This window comes from Nipponia nippon, unplaced genomic scaffold (assembly GCF_047370975.1).
Source record: "Nipponia nippon isolate SJK-2023a ecotype South Korea unplaced genomic scaffold, ASM4737097v1 scaffold_1, whole genome shotgun sequence".
Lineage (NCBI taxonomy): Eukaryota > Metazoa > Chordata > Aves > Pelecaniformes > Threskiornithidae > Nipponia > Nipponia nippon.
The window spans coordinates 3,123,792-3,141,851 of NW_028262290.1; the positions used below are offsets into that span (position 1 = coordinate 3,123,792).

The 18,060-nt window shown below is 44.7% G+C and overlaps 1 protein-coding gene across 9 annotated transcripts in view; it reads left to right on the top strand.

Annotated features, from left to right (window-relative positions):
- Positions 1 to 18,060, top strand: part of TSNARE1 (t-SNARE domain containing 1) — a 500,311-nt gene that overhangs the window by 97,498 nt on the left and 384,753 nt on the right. For 8 of the 9 annotated variants that reach the window (XR_015700647.1, XM_087739795.1, XM_087740277.1 and 5 more), the window contains one exon: positions 15,342 to 15,464. Coding sequence is in view for 8 of the 9 variants with exons in the window: in XM_087739795.1 (XP_087595921.1) it covers positions 15,380 to 15,464 (85 nt within the window). In the remaining variant the exon portion in view is untranslated. Of the gene's footprint in view, positions 1 to 8,611; positions 8,801 to 15,341; positions 15,465 to 18,060 lie in introns of all 9 variants that reach the window. The other variant, XM_087740007.1, reaches the window with a different exon arrangement.

Below are 18,060 nucleotides of genomic sequence, written 5' to 3' on the forward strand. Positions count from 1 at the left end.
TGTCTCTCGCCTCACCTTATTTGGGACCTAAATTTTTTAATACCTTACAGCCACCTCGATTCACGTGTGCAATTACACGTCGTAATTACGGTATTTCTATTAAAAGCAGTAAAATGAAGCACAACACAGATGCATCTTTTGCACGCTTTTCATCAGATGTGAACTTAGCATCTGTTAGTTCCTCGTGCCCATTCCCAACTTTAGTCTCGAAAGACTGTTTACCTTCACAAATGCACAGATGGATTTAGATTTGAGCCTGCCTGAACACAAAAGGGTGCTCAGCCACCAGCCCTCGGTTGCTGATGGGCCCCTGGTGATGCTCTTGCTCTCTCCTTTCTACTAAGTATTTCTCTTTACTCTTGGGTGACAGAGATCTGGTGATTCTTGATAATATGGTTATCTTGAAATATGGCTCTTCTTAGGGTTGGGTCTTACCTAGTTTATAAGGCTAAGATACTGGGGTCGAGTGGAGGGCATGCTCACCATGGTCATGGAAAGAGGCAAGACAGAGCAGTTGACCAAAACCCATGAATTTCAACTGTTCTGGCAGCTCTTAAAGTGTCCGGTTCTGTGCTTACCTGAAGGATTTCCTTCTGGTATTGTCATATGAAGAGACAAACTGGGTCAGGACAGACATGTGTCTATGCGAGGCAGACCAAATCCAGTCCTGGTATGTGATTAGTTGTGGCTGCTTTGTGAAGAGCATGAGAACAGGGCAAACAGAGCAAGGCTTCTCCCAATGTTTTCCCATCTTCCCTGAGTCACAGGTGGTATATTTAATACCACGTGATGGATTTTTTTTTTCTTCTTCTTTTTTTTTTTTTTTCCCCTTGTTCTTCTTCTCATAGTCCTGTTGCATTTTTAAACCTGCGTAAGATTTTAGCATGCAGAGCAGCCTGTGACATGGAATTCCTGCTTACCTAGATTTTACATGGAGGAGTATCTCCTATCTCTCATTCCTGTCTCCTTCTGGATTTGCTTCCTTGCTCCCTAGTTCTTACACTGGAAAAGAGGGTGTCATTTACCTTTTCCAGGCAACTCAGGCCTTCATGGGGTGTTATTTTATGGGGTTTTCCTCCATCATTTTTTTTCCAGCCTGAAGAGACCTCACCTGTTTAGTTCTTCTACTGTATTAGGAGGAAAGTGGTAGAATTAGATAAAGCACAGAAAAGGGAGGTGAAAATGAGCAATTTAAAGGTAATTTTTTTTTTTTTTTTTAAATCTGTTGTATGTTTATCCTTCCCAGGAGCTGTCATCTTCCTTCACTCCCTCTCTTTACTGAAAAGTAGGCACCTCGTGTATTTTGACTTGCTCTCCAGGCTTCACTGACTGTACTCACTTAGGTCTCTACCAGTAGCTGTGGGTGCTCAGATACCTTTTGCACACACTGAGATTTAGGTGCCTTAATTTGGAGCCGGTTCCCACTCTGCCGGCCCAGAAGACTGTACATCACCAGTCAGGTCTACCAGCCCCATGCCTCACAGGGCATCTCAGATGGTACTTGACACCTACTGCATCCCACATTGTGTGTCCTGTCTTCGTCAGGCTCTTATACGTAGCTAATTGTGTCAAATATACAAACCGCTTTTTTGGTGGGAAAAATTGCAGTCTGTATTTTTCAGGGCAACTTTGCGCTTACGTGCCGGGTTTGATAGTCAGCTGTTTTGCTTTGGCTTGTTCCGGGCTTGGCGTTCTTCTTGCATGAGTCACGCGCTGAAGCGAAGCTGCTTTTTTTCCTTGGTATTTACACTTGGTTCCCTTTGGTGCCATCATGTGCTACACGAGCTTATCAGCAGGAAGGAGGAGTCCCAAAGTGTGCGGCAAACGATACCGAAGCTGGGAAATGAGCTGTAACAGGGCTTTTTATGGTCTCTGGTTCATAACTGATTGGAGGCTGTGTCAGAGCAGACCCGACCGATACGGTTTTTCTCAGCATGATGGTGGATGTACCCCAAAATATATCTGTCATCGGGGTGAAAGAAAGCTGGGAAGGTGATGAGTTTAGCTCTCCGCAGGCTGCCTCGTGCTGTTAGCTGTCTCTGCTGTCTCCTCGGCAAATGCTTTCTGAGCGGAGCTGGTCTGGAGAAGACAAGCTCCTTTGACAACACGTGTTTATGCATCCAGATGCTTTGTGCGCACTTTCTTGTTGTCTTTGTCTGTAAACCTTCAAACGCGGTGAAATCTCTTTTCTCCTGCTATGCTAATCCTGCCGCTTGCCTATGGTGCTCCGTTGCAGGCAGGAGACGTGGCAGGAGGCTCCACTTCATCGTGGAGAGCCTCCCCAGCTGATGAGGGGTGGTTGTTAGTGTGTTTTCCTAGGATTTAGGCAAATTTGTTGCTGTGTTTTTCTGCTGTATCCCTCTGGTGAATGTCTGTGGTCAAAAACATCTCTATTGCTTGTTCGTCTTCAGTCCGTGTTACTGAATTTTCATCCTGTTGCCTTGTTACAAGCAACCCCACCAATTCCTTGCCTGCCTGTGCCTGTGCACCTACTGAGGAGCATCCCTGGCTTTAAAAACTTGTTATTTTTTGATGGCTTTTAGTTGGAGAGGGAGAAAGTTGAAATAAAGCTAGTCACGGTGCTCACCCTCCCTCCTGACTTAGGGAGATTGTGTTGTGGTTTAAAAATGCAGACAGAAAGTCCGTCTGTGAACAGCAGATTGGTGTGATATTAAGGACCACTTGAAATAATTAAGGGATCAACCATATTCTCCATCAGTGAGGGGACTTGGCAAAGGTGAATGAGTTGGAAAATTGAGCACGCTTTTTTTTTTTTTCCCCCTCCAATGTGTACAGTGGCCCAGTGCAGGTTCAGTGGAGGTTTCTCAGCAAATTCACTTTAATTTGGCAGGGAAATTGGCTCACAGTCATTGCTGACTCCAGGCCGTGATTCACGACGGGTGGCCACAGGACCCAGTGCAATCCCGAGGGTGTTTCTGCATTTTCTCGTTGGAGAACATGTATTTTTGCTACTTGGTTTTACTTTATCTCACAGCATGGCCGTTGTTTGGAAGTCTTTTGTAGTCTTGTGTGAGGGTACATAGTTGGAGTAACTGTAGAAGCCCAATGGGCAGAGCAAGGAATAGAAATGTGAAAAGAGCTCTTGTCAGCAGAGGCTGGTGGCGTGTACAAGCTGACCCTTCTTGCCTCTGCATGAACTAGATGATTTGTATAAAGAGGGGAAGGCGATGAGTACTTATTTGGATGCAGTATTCCTAAGGTGTTTTGCATGGGTGCATAAGTAACTGTCGCCCCTGTGGTTTTTTGACCTTTCTTTGAGGTTATTCTTGGGGGAAGGCAAGGACTAATGATTTTATAGTTAGGTGATGGTTACATAGTGGTTGGCTCTGTGCCCACGTTCCAGGTAGTCACTGCTTGGGATTGTGTTGAACTATTTTCTCCTCTCTATCTCCCTGAAATATTTGCAGCTATCTCTATTCCTCACTTTGGTTGCATGGGTTTGTGGCTCCCTCTTTCTATCTTTTCAAAGGTGGTCTTTCCTTCCAGGGCATTCTGGGAATGCCCCGAGCCACTCTTCGGCTCCCGGCAAGACTCAGCAGCTTGAGTTGGTGGTTGACCTGTGCTGTCCATGTTCATGGACATTTGATTTTTGAGCATGTTTCATTTTGCCTCCCTGAGTGCTGACCTCTCACTGGAAAGAAACTTGGAAACTGCTGCACAGCATCTCTTTGATTTTCTTTCTTTAAGTTCCCACTTAAAAAAAAAATCACCAAAAAACCCCAGCAGAACACTCCCCTTGCCCCCCAATCTTTTTCTCCCCCAGACATTAGATTTGGGAGACTGCTGTCCATCATATGGCCAATGCGATAGTTTCTTTACTTCTGTCCTCTCCCCATCCATCTGTTGACTTGATTTACATTGTGCTTAACTGACTGCTGTCATCTCCCATGGTCTTGGTAGGAAACCTGAAATGAAGATACCAAGTCGTTTTCTGTTTCTTGACAAATCGCTACCAAAGGTAGAAGTAGATTCTTGACTTTTCTGCTGTGTACTATGTCTTTTCACTAGACCATGCGATTTCTCATTTAGCCTTCTGCAGGATTGATTTATAATAAGACTACTGGTGAACATTAGTGTAGATGAGAACTTAGGCTGATGTATATTCTGATCGCGTGCATTGAATATTTCTACTTTGGGAAGTGGTACATAGGAAACAAGTGATGTTGGGTTATGGGGGAGCAGGATCCTGGGATTTAGGAAATCATGACTTGATTAATTCACATGTCCCATTTTACCCTGCATCTCTTTCCCCTAAAGCATTGCAAGTCTGTCAGTCAAAATGTTCCTGTGAACTCGAAACTGGTTGCCATCCTGAGATGTATTTTTCCTTATTCTGTTGAAATCCAATATAAATTTATAAATGCTGTTTCTAATTTTGTTAAGCTGACCTAGTGTGTTGCAGTTGATCTTTGTCCGTTTGTACATGTACATCTTTCATAATTAATAATTTACTCTTAACTTCACAGTACCAAACTAGACACCAGTTCCCTCTTCTCTGTGTTCCTCCTCCTTGTTTTTTTTTTTCCAGCGAATAGACATTAATATTCATCTTTCATAACCAGTGAAAGGCAGATGAAACCTGAATTCTGAACTGACTGGAAACTTAATTTTGCTGTTCACTGAAATAGGTAATACTTCTGTGTTTCTCTAGCATCTGGATAGATTAAGACTGTTCACAAAAAGTAGACAACATGGCACAAAACAGCCAATAGAAGAAGGCAATGCAGGGAAAAAAAAAAAGAAAACCCATGGTGAATTAGAGCAGGCACTGTTTCAGAGCAGTTGTACTAGGGAAATTCAGGGTTGGAAGCTGCCTAGGTCACGTTCTCCTGTAGGAGCTGGAAGAAATGTTGTTTCACCACTATTTTAACGTCAGTTTAAAAAATAGGAAGGGTGACATCACATTTCGATCAAACTGAGCTAACAGTGGCCTGGCACTAAGTCATCTAAGCACTGCCATCCATATAGCCTGGAGCTGAACAGTAGAAAATGTTACGTACAACTCAGTGGCAGTAGACTCCAAAACATCTTTGGTCTCCCAAAGACAGTCTGCCTTCTTTTCTCTTGATCTAAATACCTCAGTATCAAGGAAACCCGATTGCTTCTCTAGGTGAAAAGAAATTTGGGTCCTGAGGGTTAGCCTTGCTAGTGCAATCACTTTGTCATTTATCACACTCGGCTGCTGCTTTTGGGAACCAAACTGTTTCAGTGTGTGTTGCCTTGTGCTTTGAAGATGGAAGGCATCCATCTTTCCATGGCATTTGTGATCCTTTTGATGGAAGACTTTTTCTAGCAGCCCTAAACAGCTACTTTTGCTCTAAATAAGTTTATGCAGCTTAAACAGGGGGTCTAGGAATCTGAGATTCCCAAGCTAAACAAAATATGTCTAGTCCGTATTCTTGGCATTTGCCTAAGGCCAACCTGTCTCTGGTGCCACTTAGCAGGATTTGAAGACTGTCTTCAGTTCTTTTGTGAGAAGACATGCAGTCAGGTCGATGTGGAAGAAAAGTCTCTGTACTGAAGTGGCAACTGGGACTGACATGAAAGGAGCACAACAGGCTTCCAGATTGCTTGCCTTACCTCTGTTCTTCGTGTCTGACATGCAGACACTTGTGTAACATGAAATGTATACGGATGATTTGCAGGCAGTCGTTGCTTCCCATCTCTGTTGCTTATGGTTTCCTTTATGTTGCATGACAGTCTATCAGATCTTAAGTCCTTTAACGTCAATAGGAGGTCTTAGATGGAGCCTTCATGAGTTTGGTGGGGATGGAGGTGCCTTGTGATTGACAAGAAAGGGTCTGGAGTACCTGATGGGTGCTGTTAGCTGCAAATCTTGGGAATGACTGGCTGATTAAAGAAGGGGTTAGGCAGAAATTGTTCATGTTGGATTTGCGTAGTGTTGCTGAGCTGGGGGAAAAATGAGATTAAGTGAAGGTTGCAATCAAGCGTGCTGAGGCCAGCCAGAGCTCTTCGTTTCATCCCAATTAGAAGCACAGCGAACCAACTGTCTCTATTTGTGGCTCAATATATATCTCCGTAAAATGTCATGGATGTCTTATCTTGCTATCTCTGACTTCGCAGCCTATCCTGATAGTATCTGTTCCTGAGACAAACTGCTCTGCTCCTGGAGACATCTACGACAACAGCTATACCACAGGGAAGAAAAACTAAATCTGTTAGAAAGCAATCAGATGCTTTCCTGAAATAAGGCTTTGACGAGGAAGAATGCAAAAAGAGAATTTTTCTCATTGTTTCTTAGCAAATCTTCAGAATAGCAGGAGCAGCTCATTTCTGAGATAATTTGTGCTGGTTTTACTTTGCACCTACTCCACGATGCCTTAAGGCTGTGGGCGTTCGCTTCGCTCTGTAGTACGCTTCAGCTGGAGGAGGGCAGACAAGAGCGTGCTTCAGTGTGTTGAATCAGGTTGTTTACAGTCATAAGTGACGTTGTGCCTGTCAAGTACTACATGTGTGTCTCTAGAAGTTTCTGGAAGCTAATTCAATTTGTGCGAGGCCTGATTATAGATATAACGTCCTGGGGTTTTGTTGTTGTTGTTGTTGCCATATTTTGTGCCCTGTCAACCTAGGCTAGACAGTGTGCTCCTCAGGCCATGGGGACAGAGATGACTTCACTCTCCAAGGACCTTCTGTCAGCATTAAAAGTTAATTGGGAAGCAAAGTGGGAGGAAGCATGTGTATTGCTGCTTCCCCAGCCCCGCTGCATGCAGGGCATCGCTCCTGGACCACTCTCCTGCCAGTCATTTCTTCAGCTGCTGAGCACTGCTTCCTTGCCTTGCCTGCCCAAAGCCACCCGAGAACATGACGTTAATATTGCAAACATCACAAAAGATCCAGAGGAGCATAAATTACCTCAAAGGCACAGACTGAAAAAGAAGAAAGTCGTCCCCTACAGCTATTCTGATTGACCTCTGACAGTTGTGTTACGAGGCTCAGCAAGCACTCGGGGATTCGTGCAATTACACCAACTCAATGTTAAAACCATTGATTAAAAAAAAAAAAAAGTGCTTCAGCAGCAGAACTTGTTCATAAATTCCGACTCTCTGAGAAAGAGGAAAGGGGCATTTTTCCAGGTGAACAGCATAAAGGTTTATTGAATTTTGTTTTTAATAATTGAGAAAATCCCTGAGAAGAGAAGCTAAAAAGCAGCATGTCTGTGACACGAGTGACAAGAGTCGAGTCTGTTAGAGGGGATTTGGAAAATCAGCACGCTTTGCAAATATGCCCTTTCATCTCACGGCTTCAAAAAAACTTCCATATTAATCAAGTTAATCCTGGTACTCTGCAAAAAGGAGGGCTCTGTATCTGTCTATCCATTTTACAGGGAGGGAAACAGAGGCAGCTGTATGGAAAGCAAGAAAATACTGAGTATTCTCCCTTCCTCTTGTGATTTGTGTGTGCTGGTAAACAAGCGTCCTAGTGAGAAATGAAAGGGGGTCACAGTCTGTTTAGTTCATCCGAGGGAAGGTTAAGAGGCAAGAGGGAGATTAAACAGCAAAGTTCAAGAGCTGAGAAGACGCAGCTCTCGTAATGGAGTGGCTGGGGCTGATCCTTCATTAACTGGAGCCTCAAAGAGGCTCTTATGGAAAGAGGTGACCTGGTCTGACCACAGGCTGTAGGAGTTGGTGCGTAAAGATTTGTGTGAAATGATCTGCTCGCTCTTTATGAAGAAGGTCAGGCTGGTTGGTACAAGGATTTTATCTGGGTTAAACACCTTGGAAAAATGTATCTCTAGTTGGTCATCCAGAATTGGTGGTGTCGTCATGGCTAATCACTTCCGAAGCCCCCAGTGAAGGCAATTCTCCATCAGCAAGGTAGTGGTAGAGCTGGGAACAGAATGCAAGAGTTCTGTTGCTCTCACCACCCCCTGCATTCATTAATGGCAGGAGGTAGTTATTATCCACACTGTCTGTGATTTTATTTTTCTGGAGCTGAACAGTAAACAGAAACAGTCTGCTTTGTGGTAGCAGTGCCATTCCCCAGGCAGGAGAAATCCTGGTGAGGAGCCCAGCAGTACCAAACAGCACCAACAGCTCACTGTGAAATTCAGGGCAAGGAATTCACCTGCATGCCTGGTCTTGGCTTCGGCTGGCTATTAGCCTGCAGGAAGGTCCTACTGAATCCACAGCCGAGTTCCTAATGCTCTTTCCTGAGGAATCTGGAGGTTCTCCCTACGATGTGATGGATCTGTCCTGAAAAGAGTGAATGCTCAGCCTGGGATGCATGCAAATGCAAGACTGGAAGTTGTTTATGAGTCTGAAAGTTCTGTGTCTGTGACCACTTTTGCAATAGATCACATTGCCTGTGTGACCCCTTCTTCCCATCCCATAAACAGCCACCACCTGCACTTTGATGATAGCTGGTTAGATACCAAGGAGGGACTCCAGTTTATGGATATCAAATGCCAGAGGTTTCCCAGAGAGGTTGTGTAGTCTCCATCCTTGGAGATATTTAAAACCCAACTGGACACAGTCCTGGGCAACCTGCTCTAACTGATCCTGCTTTGAGCAGGGGGGGCTGGCCTAGATGCTCTCCTCAACTGTTCTGTGATGTTGGCCCATTTCTCCAGCCTGTCCACGTCCCTCTGGATGGCAGCATGACCCTCTGGTGTATCAACCACTCCTCCGAGTTTGGTGTCATCAGAAAACTTGCTGAGGATACACTCTGCCCCATCATCGACATGATTAATGAAGATGTTAAACAGGACTGGACCCAGTATTGGCCCCTGACCAGCGTTGGCCGGTCTTATCACCTTCAGGTATGAGAAGACCTTCCCCATGTTGCCTGTTGCCAAAGGTGCTCTACCCTTCCTCATAGGCTCTCCCAATGTCTCACTTAACCTTTCCTGATTTGGTTTTGAGCTATTCCCTTGTCTTGTCCAACACGAATGAAGAGAATGTTTTCCTCCCTGTCTTTTTGCAGCAGCTTTGCACAGATTTGAAGGCTCAAGTTTTCCAATCAATCTTCCTTTCTGTAGATAAAGCAACCCCATTAACTCAGTCTTTCGTAGCAGGTCATGTTTTCTTGACCTGTTGTCATTCTCCAAGTTCCCTCTAGACTCTCTTCAGTCTCTGGCAAATCTTTGCTGCAGTTTGTTGCCTAAAGCTGAGGACTCCACAGTGTAGGGTCAAGCAAAAGGTTTACTTCACCTGTCTAGCAGATTGTAATCCTATTTATACATCCCATGATGATGTCTGCCACCTTTACAGGAAACGTCATTGTGGATTCGTGTTCAGCTTGCCGTCTATAGCATCCCTCCATCCTTGGAGGCCATCTTGGGCATAGCGATCATGAAATGATAGAGTTTTCGATTCTTGGAGAAGTAAGGAGGGGGGTCAGCAGAACTGCTACCTTGGATTTCCAGAGGGCAGACTTTGGCCTGTTTAGGAGCCTGGTTGACAGAGTTCCTTGGGAGGCAGTCCCGAAGTGCAAAGGAGTCCAGGAAGGCTGGACATTCTTCAAGAAGAAAATCTTAAAGGCGCAGGAGCAGGCCGTCCCCATGTACCGAAAGATGAGCCATCAGGGAAGAAGACCGGCCTGGCTGAACAGAGAGCTTTGGCTGGAACTCAGGGGAAAAAAGGAGAGTTTATGGCCTTTGGAAGAAGGGGCAGGCAGTCCAGGAGGACTACAAGGATGTCATGAGGTTATGCAGGGAGAAAATGAGAAGGGCCAAAGCCCAACTGGAACTTAATCTGGCTACTGCTGTGAAAGACAATAAAAAATGTTTCTATAAATGTATTAGCAACAAAAGGAGGGCTAAGGAGAATCTCCATCCTTTATTGGATGTAGGGGGGAAACATAGTGACAAAGGACGAGGAAAAGGCTGAAGTACTTAATGCCTTCTCTGCCTTGGTCTTTAATAGTCAGACCAGTTGTTCTCGGGGTACCCAGCCCCCTGAGCTGGAAGGCAGGGACTGGGAGTTGAATGAAGCCCCCATAATCCAAGGGGAAATGGTTAGTGACCTGCTACACCACTTAGGCACACAGAAGCCTATGGGTCCAGATGGCATCCACCCAAGGACACTGAGGGAGCTGGTGGAAATGCTCACCAAGCCACTTTCCATCATCTATCAGCAGCCCTGGCTAACCAGGGAGATCTCAGTTGAGTGGAAGTTAGCAAATGTGATGCCCATCTACAAGAAGGGCCACAAGGAGGATCTGGGGAACTACAGGCCTGTCAGCCTGACCTCGGTGCAGGGGAAGGTTATGGAGCAGATCATCCTGAGTGCCTTCACAGAGCATGTACAGAACAACCAGGGGATCAGGCCCAGTCAGCATGGGTTTATGAAAGGCAGGTCCTGCTTGACTAACCTGGTCTCCTTCTGTGACATGGTGACCCGCTTAATGGATGAGGGAAAGGCTGTGCATGTTGTCTACCCGGACTTTAGGTAAGGCCTTTGACACTGTTTCCCACAGCATTCTCCTGGAGAAGCTGGATGCTCGTGGCATCCATAAACTCCATAGGAACAAGGAAATTCCATAAAGCTGTAATACCTGCTGGTTTTTCTGCTAACTCCACTGCCTGCTAACTTGTTGCATAAAGAAGTTAACGTTGGTTTGATATGATTTGTTGCCAGATGCACACTGGCTGTTCCTCTGTTTTTTACTATCAGGTACTTTCAGTGAATTTGTTCCAGTATTTTTGCAGGAGATGGAAATGAAGCTGATGGGTTTGCAATTTTCTTACTCTTCCTTTCTCCACCCATGTAGTAAAAAGGCACAGTTAGGGTCCTCCAGTCTTCTAAGGGGGCCATGAATGGCTCTCAAACTGCTTCAGGTATCATAGGAAGAAAATCACAGAACCGCTGAGGTGGGAAGGAACCGCTGGAGGTCATCTTGTCCAACAATCCTCCTCAGAGCAGGGTCTCCTGGAGCAGGTTGCTCAGGCCTGTGTTCAGCCAGGGCTTGAATATCTCCAAGGATGGGGACTCCACAACCTCTCTGCACAACCTGTGCCAGTGTTTGACCACCCTCACCATAAAAAAAAAAAACAAAAAAAAAACCCAGCTTTTTTTCTTTTTTAAGTGGAATTTCCCATATTTCAATTCATCCCCATTGCCTCTTGTCCTGTCACTGAGCACCACTGAGAAGAGTCTGGCTCCATCGCGTTTACTTCCTCCCATCAGATATTACTACACATTAATAACCCCCACCCCGAGCCTTCTCTTCTCCAGGCTGAACCGTCCCAGCTCCCCCAGCCTCTCCTCATATATCAGATGCTCCCATTCCTTAATCATCTTCATGGCCCTTCGCTAGATTCACTCCAATACGTGCAGGTCTGTTCTCCTTTTCCATTTCTTTCCAGTATGCTTATGTCTTTCTCAGTCAAACTCAACTTTAAAAACATCTAACTTGCCTAAAGTGATCTCCAACATATTTCTTCCATGCTGAAATCTTACCTTTCATTCCTACTACTAATTATGCTGGCCAGCTGAATGTCCCTCTAAATGGAGACTGATTTATATAAGGGAACTCTAAATAATTTTGCCTGCTTGGTTTTGCCTGCCAGTATCTTTCCCAATCCGAGAAACGTGGACTAACCCTTTCCTTGAGATCCTATATCCTACTGTTATGTTCACTGCATGATTGACTTCTACAGGATATACAAAGCAAGAAATAGTTGCATGTCATTAAAATACAAATTCATGCCTCTGGCAAGATGGATGTCCTTTTAGTCTGGCTTGGGTGTAGTTGTTCCTTCGTTTATATTTTAGGTGATGAGGATAAAGCTGTGATAAAATCTGTTTATTTTTTATTTTTTCTGTATCTAGTATGTTAGGCAATGCTTGTTCCAATTTGTACAAACTGCCTTCACAGTAAATTGGAGAAGTCTCCCTGAGGAGCAGTAGACAAAAGACTTGGGAGGTGCCATGGGGATGGGGAGGGAAATGATTTTATTGCCAATCAAATTAAAAGTATTTAGATCTGCTGTTAAATTTCCCTGTAAATGTATTACTGTGGGGTAGGAGTGTGGTTCCAGAGCTGTGTGAATAAGGGATATTTCAAAAGCTTAGTAGGGTGGGGTGGGAGGTGGTTGTTTCTGAAAAGGTTGGTTAAACTAAAGCAAAATATTTTATTTCCAGTTCGTTCGTTCTTTTTTTTTTTTTTTTTTTTTTTTCCCTTACAGGGAGAAAAAGTTTTAAAATGGAAGCATGCTTTGAAAATGATAAATCAACATGAAGCGTTTGGAGTGCTCTAAAAGCCTTCCTTCTCCCCCCCCCCCCCCCTTTCACACCACTCTGTCGGGGAAAAAATAGATGCATTCACTGTTTGCCAAAGAAACATTTGCCCAGTTGTAATCAAGTCATTTTACAACATGGTGTAGACTTTCATTCCACGTTTGTTGTATGTGGCCTTGGGGAGGTCATGGCAGCAAATGCTTCCACTTGCTTATCTTTAAAAAGAAAGGATAGGTCAGGATGAGCCTCTGTACAGAGGCAGTTTTCAAGCTGTTTGGTTGTCCCACTTCCCTCCTTACAGCCGTCTTAATCTGTAGCCATGCTGGGAGGTAAATAAAATAACTCCTTATCCCTGCCTAGAAATTTTCCTGTAACTGTCTTCTACGTGCCCTTATTTTTCCAGGTAGGAGTTTTGCTAGAGCTTGTGTTGCGTTTTGCAATGGAGGTTGTGTTACTGTGGTAGTTGTGGGCTAACCTGAGACCTGGGAGAGGCAAGATTTGTTCCCAAGTCTGCCGTAGACTTCCCAAGTGAATCTTCGTCTGTTTCTTGTAGAGTTTAGTGGTTGTGATGAAGAACTTCCATCAAGACATCATATAATATATTTTTGTGGTGCTTATAGTTTTACATGCTTGACGTGATTCACTGTTGTGTTGTTGCGTGTCTTGGAAACCCTTGGTTTGCAAATGGCTTCTTTTAACTTTCCCTCGTTTACTTCATTTTCTACCTATCTCCTCAATGCACACACAAATACATGCACTCATCCTCTCTCTGGCTGCTTGGGCTATTGCAGGTTGGCTGCCATAGATTTGGACTGAAGGCTGCTTTCCTAAATCGAAGGATTTATAGCCTAGGGGTGCCTGCAGCCTCAGGTGCCAATTATGTGTGTACGTGGTACATTGAGGCTGGGTGGGGAAGCTGTACTCTGGATTTTCTCCACTTTTAATGGATTTAGCTTCCATCCCTTGCTCTCTCAAGGCAGTTGCATTTTCATCCTCTTTTATGTGTCTGGACCAATTAAGGAAGGATGGTGAGTGATTTCCTTTGGTCCTAGAGTTTCCCTGTCTGGCAAATCTCAGCAGTAATTTTTTGCTTGGTTTTGAAACTTTGAAAGAAAAAAGGAGAATGAAGTACAAGAGGTGCCTGAGATCATTAGACTGTTCCCAGTACAGTCCAGAACTGGGAATTTTCTAGTGCTCTGCTCTCCGTGGAGGACAAATCAAAGGAATAGTTGCAAGTACACCACTGTGTCAGTGCACCCCAAAAGAGACTTCAACTCTTTGCTGAGGCATCTATCAGTGCATACATCAGAACATTGTGCAACACGTGGCCGTGTGTCAAGAAGCTCTTACAAGCAGGAGCCCATTCCCAGCTTTTTGCATGTCAGAGGGAAAGTAGCTGGTCCAAGCCATGTCTGGTTTGAGTATCCAAGCCCAGGACGGAGCATTGCATCTCATCGTACCCAGCCTTACACCCCAACATCTTTCTCAGTACAAGAAAGACATGGACCTGTTGGAGCAGGTCCAGAGGAGGGCCGCAAAAATGATCAGAGGAATGGAACACCTCTTCTATGAGGGAAGGCTGAGAGATTTGGGGTTGCTCAGCCTGGAGAAGAGAAGGCTCTGGGGAGACGTTATTGCAGCCTTTCAATACTTAAAGGGGGCTTATAAAAAGATGGGGTCAGACTTTTTAGCAGGGCCTGTAGCGATAAGACAAGGGGCAATGGTTTTACACTAAAGGCAGGTAGATTCAGACTACATCTAAGGAAGAGATTTTCTATAATGAAGGTGGTGAGACACTGGAACGGGTTGCCCAGAGAGGTGGTAAATGCCCCATCCCTGGAAACATTCAAGGTCAGGTTGGACGGGGCTCTGAGCAACCGGATCTGGTTAAAGATGCCCCTGCTCATGGCAGGGGGGTTGGACTAGATGACCTTTAAAGGTTCCTTCCAACCCAAAGAATTCTATGACTCTATGATTCTGCCATTGCGCTGAAGGGGTTGCACATGCTTGTTGGAGAGGGTGGTTTGTTGGCCCAGTTTTTTTGGTTGTCCTTCAGTTAAAAAGTGATATTTATAAGACAGAGCAACTCCCTACATGGAGGGCAGGTGGCATTCCTAGTCATCTCACGCCAGCTTGTCCTCTCCACTGGACTCTCCCATGCTGCTATACTGCAGCATCACTGCATTGCTGCTTGATGAAGGGCTACCCCACAGGTAGCAGTCTTCTGCCTTTTTTGGGGAATAAGTCTCTTTCCTCAGCCTCCAGATTTTCCCTGTTTGGGGCATTTTTTCATAGCGTTGGTGTAAGGAAGCAGCAGCTGGGTTTGGTCCTGTATCATGCCTCAACTGATGCAGCACCTTTATCTCTTTTCTTCCTTTGCTGTCATCATTTCCATGCCTTAGGGTTGAGCTATTTTTAATATCAAAGTCCTGGGACCCTGCTGATATGTTGGAGGGTATCTGGGGCCCATGGTGAGACAACGCCTGTGGATGGAAAGGGGGAAGAAGTAGTCTTTCTCTGACAGTGCTGCGTCGGTTTCATTCTGCTGCTGCTACCTTAGACCTTGCAGCTTTTCTTTTTCCTTTTTTTTTTTTTTTTTAACCAGCAAGGAAAAATAACTCTGGCTCCAATATTTATACTAGAGGCCCAAGAGCTTATAATATAGCAGTAAACTGTCTCTTTTGAGAGCTCATCAAGACTGCAGTATGATGGATAGACTCCTAGCCAGCTGCGTAGTGGTAATGTTCCAGAAGACAGCATTACCTTTTTTTGATCGAGTGCCTAGTCTTTGCCTACCAGCTCAGGATCTCAAAGCACTTTGTGAACAGCGAGGAATTAAAAGTCTTGCCATGGCTGAAACAGATAAATGGTTGCCCTTTACCACTGGAGAAAATAAGGCACAGGGAGGTCAAATGACTTGTTTGCCCCCAAGATCAGCTGTAGTCCAGGAGACCTGGATTTTAGTGCTTTATTTTTTTGATTGTAGGTAGGCATCCTGAGGTTTGGAGATAGTCCTGTATTTTTTCATTTGCCTTTTTTTTTCCCCCTTTTTTTCTTAGAATACTGGGGCTTAACTGACTTTTAACAGTGTTGTATCTGTCTTTTTCTCTGTTTTCTTAGGTTTGAAGTATAATCCCGCATCCATTGCTATCTAGAAAATGTCTTATGGATCCATTGATGGGAGTGGATTTGGGAGCAGGAATCCATTTGGAGGCCCATCGAGACAAGGCTATCAACCTCTTGGTAAAGTATTGATCCCTTGCTGTAATTTATTCTACTTGACTCCCTGGGGACTGAAGTTTTACTTGCTCATGTTCAGTGTGGCTGATGTATAAGTTTCACACTCTCCAGAGGTCATTTCTGATAGTGATTTTCAAAGGTGAAAACCAAACTTCAGTTGGGTTCAAGTTGTATGATGAGGCACCATCTTACTGTGCTCAGGACTTGAGGCTGCAACATGGAAGGGCAGCACTGATGAGGTTTTTGGAGGTATTTTGGGGGACTACAAGAAGAAATGTAGCATATATGCTAGACCTGCTCATGACTTTCCTCATCTACCCAGCAACTTTGCAAGAAGTTTATCCAAATGGTTGGTCTGTGGCTGGCTGTAGGCACACAGATGATAGGAGTAGATGGGAAGATGGGCAAAGGGCAGCCGGCTGTGCTTCCACAGAGGGTAACTTAATTGCTGTGGAGGCTGCTTGAATCTGGGAAATGTGCTCAGATGTGGCAACAGGATCAAAAACTTGCTCAGGAAATGCTGAAACCATAAGCAGTGTCTTGCAAATGACTGTGGATTCTGTTTTTGTGGCAAGCAAAGATCAGATGTGCTTTCCTTACCTGTTCCCTCCTTGCCCCAAACGACTCAAGAAACACTAAAATAGAAAGAGAAGAGCATCCAGGTGTCAACCTGTGTATCTGAGATGGTCCCAAATGTACAAGTCAAAGCTGCGCTTCATAAAAGCAAATTCATAATGTAACTGTCATAACATGGAGCACAGCTAATGATTATAACCTCCTGCTTTTGTGTGTTGAAGGCATTGACTCTACTGCGTCCCCTTCTTGACATAGGCAAGTTGTAGGAGGCATCCTTTGCCAGAACAACACTGGGTAGCGTAACGGGTGTCCCTGTTGACGTGGGGCTGGCTTGTGCACGGAGGTGGTAGGTAGTAGGTCTCATCCTGCCCAATTCTGAGCTGCTGTTTGAGAGGTCAGCCCACATGGGCATGGGCAGATAAGACCACATCTCCAGCTGCCCAGATGTGCACCAGATTCTGATCCAGATGGGCAATTGCTGTAGGGCTGGATCTGGGTTAATCTAGTCTGGCTTTCAGCAAGCCTTGTTAGCTGGAGCATATGCTTCCATTTAATTTTGGTCCTGGGTCTGGCTTGCACTGCAGGGTGAGGCTGCAGTGGCTATGGTGTAGACTCGACTGGGAGTTCAGACCTCTGCAGAAGCATCAGGAAAGAGAACCTTGTAACATGGCAAAGGGCTGTGTTATCACTTTGCACCGGGGAAGAACATCACCCCTCTCTTCAATTGCCTTTGATTTCAACTGGGCTGTTCATTAAGGCAGCCTGACTTGGTTTTCAAGTTTTGAGGGTTGCAAATGTTCTTCAGGAAACATTTTGTTGTTTTGCAAATAGCTGTTCCCCCTGGATGGAAATATAAAAGAAGCATAGAGGTTTCTCTTAGTTTTCTGTTTTCTTACAAGTTTGGGTGTAATTATGATATTTTTTCTTTGAACAGGGAGAAGGTATTGAAGTAAGTGTGAGTTGTCTGTTCAGTTGTAAATAGTGATGTTTAGACTACTCTACAGGGCATAATTAAAGGCATAAAAGCAAGGAAGAATGGGATACTTGGGCACAATGAAAGAACCATAAGAAAAGAGAATTGAAATGTGGACTAGACAAACGATGAATCTCAGTGCATTGTAGTTTAGGTTAAAAAAACATGAATACTTATTGTGCTGTATGAAAGGACCACTATTTTTAATGCAAATGCACAGAATAATTCAAGACATTTGCAATCTCTAAATATTTGAAGAGATACCTCATTGTGCCCAGCTTGCCCATTGTTTGGCGGTTACTGATGTGACACTGAAGCCACCCTCGCTGGATTGCAAAAAGCAGCTGATGTAGAAACATCAGTTTTTTTGAGACAGCCGTGAATGTCAGCTGCCTGGCTGGAGCCTGTTAACATGTTGGCTTATGTCTTGGAGTTGAGTTCTGGCTTCCTCTCCATGCATGCACACATCATCTCAGGTGGCATTGCGATGGACACGTCTCCAAGGTCCTCCAGGGTTGATTTTTCCAGCAAGCCAAAATTGGTTGCTGACTTGCTAAATACCGAGTTGGTCCCTTGGCTAGGCATCCCTGTGGAAAGGATTGCAAGGGAAGGAACCTGATTGCAATGGCCAAGGACAACTTGGAGAAGCTTCTCTCCTTTCTGTCTCAATCAGAGATGTTACGTCTGAACCTGTGTAGCTTCCCAAGCCCGTTTGCCACGGGAGACTGAGTAACACATGCTGGATGTCTTTTGTTATACTACATCCAAATATTGTCATTCATCGTCAGGAGTAATGCAACACTAATTGTCTGCCTCCTGCTTCTGAAAGACGGATGACTGGCTTGCTAAGAAAAACTGCCCTCTATATTAGATCATGGTATGGCTGGAACAAAAGAGTGTGGCCTTCCTGCCGGCGTACATATGTCTGCTCGCAGTGGGGGCAGACCTTGATGGACATGTTCTGCCTGTGCTCTAAACCTCTTCTTCTTTTTATAGCTAATAAATAAATAAAAACAGGTACCAGCATCCCTGCAGATAGTTACTGTCCGA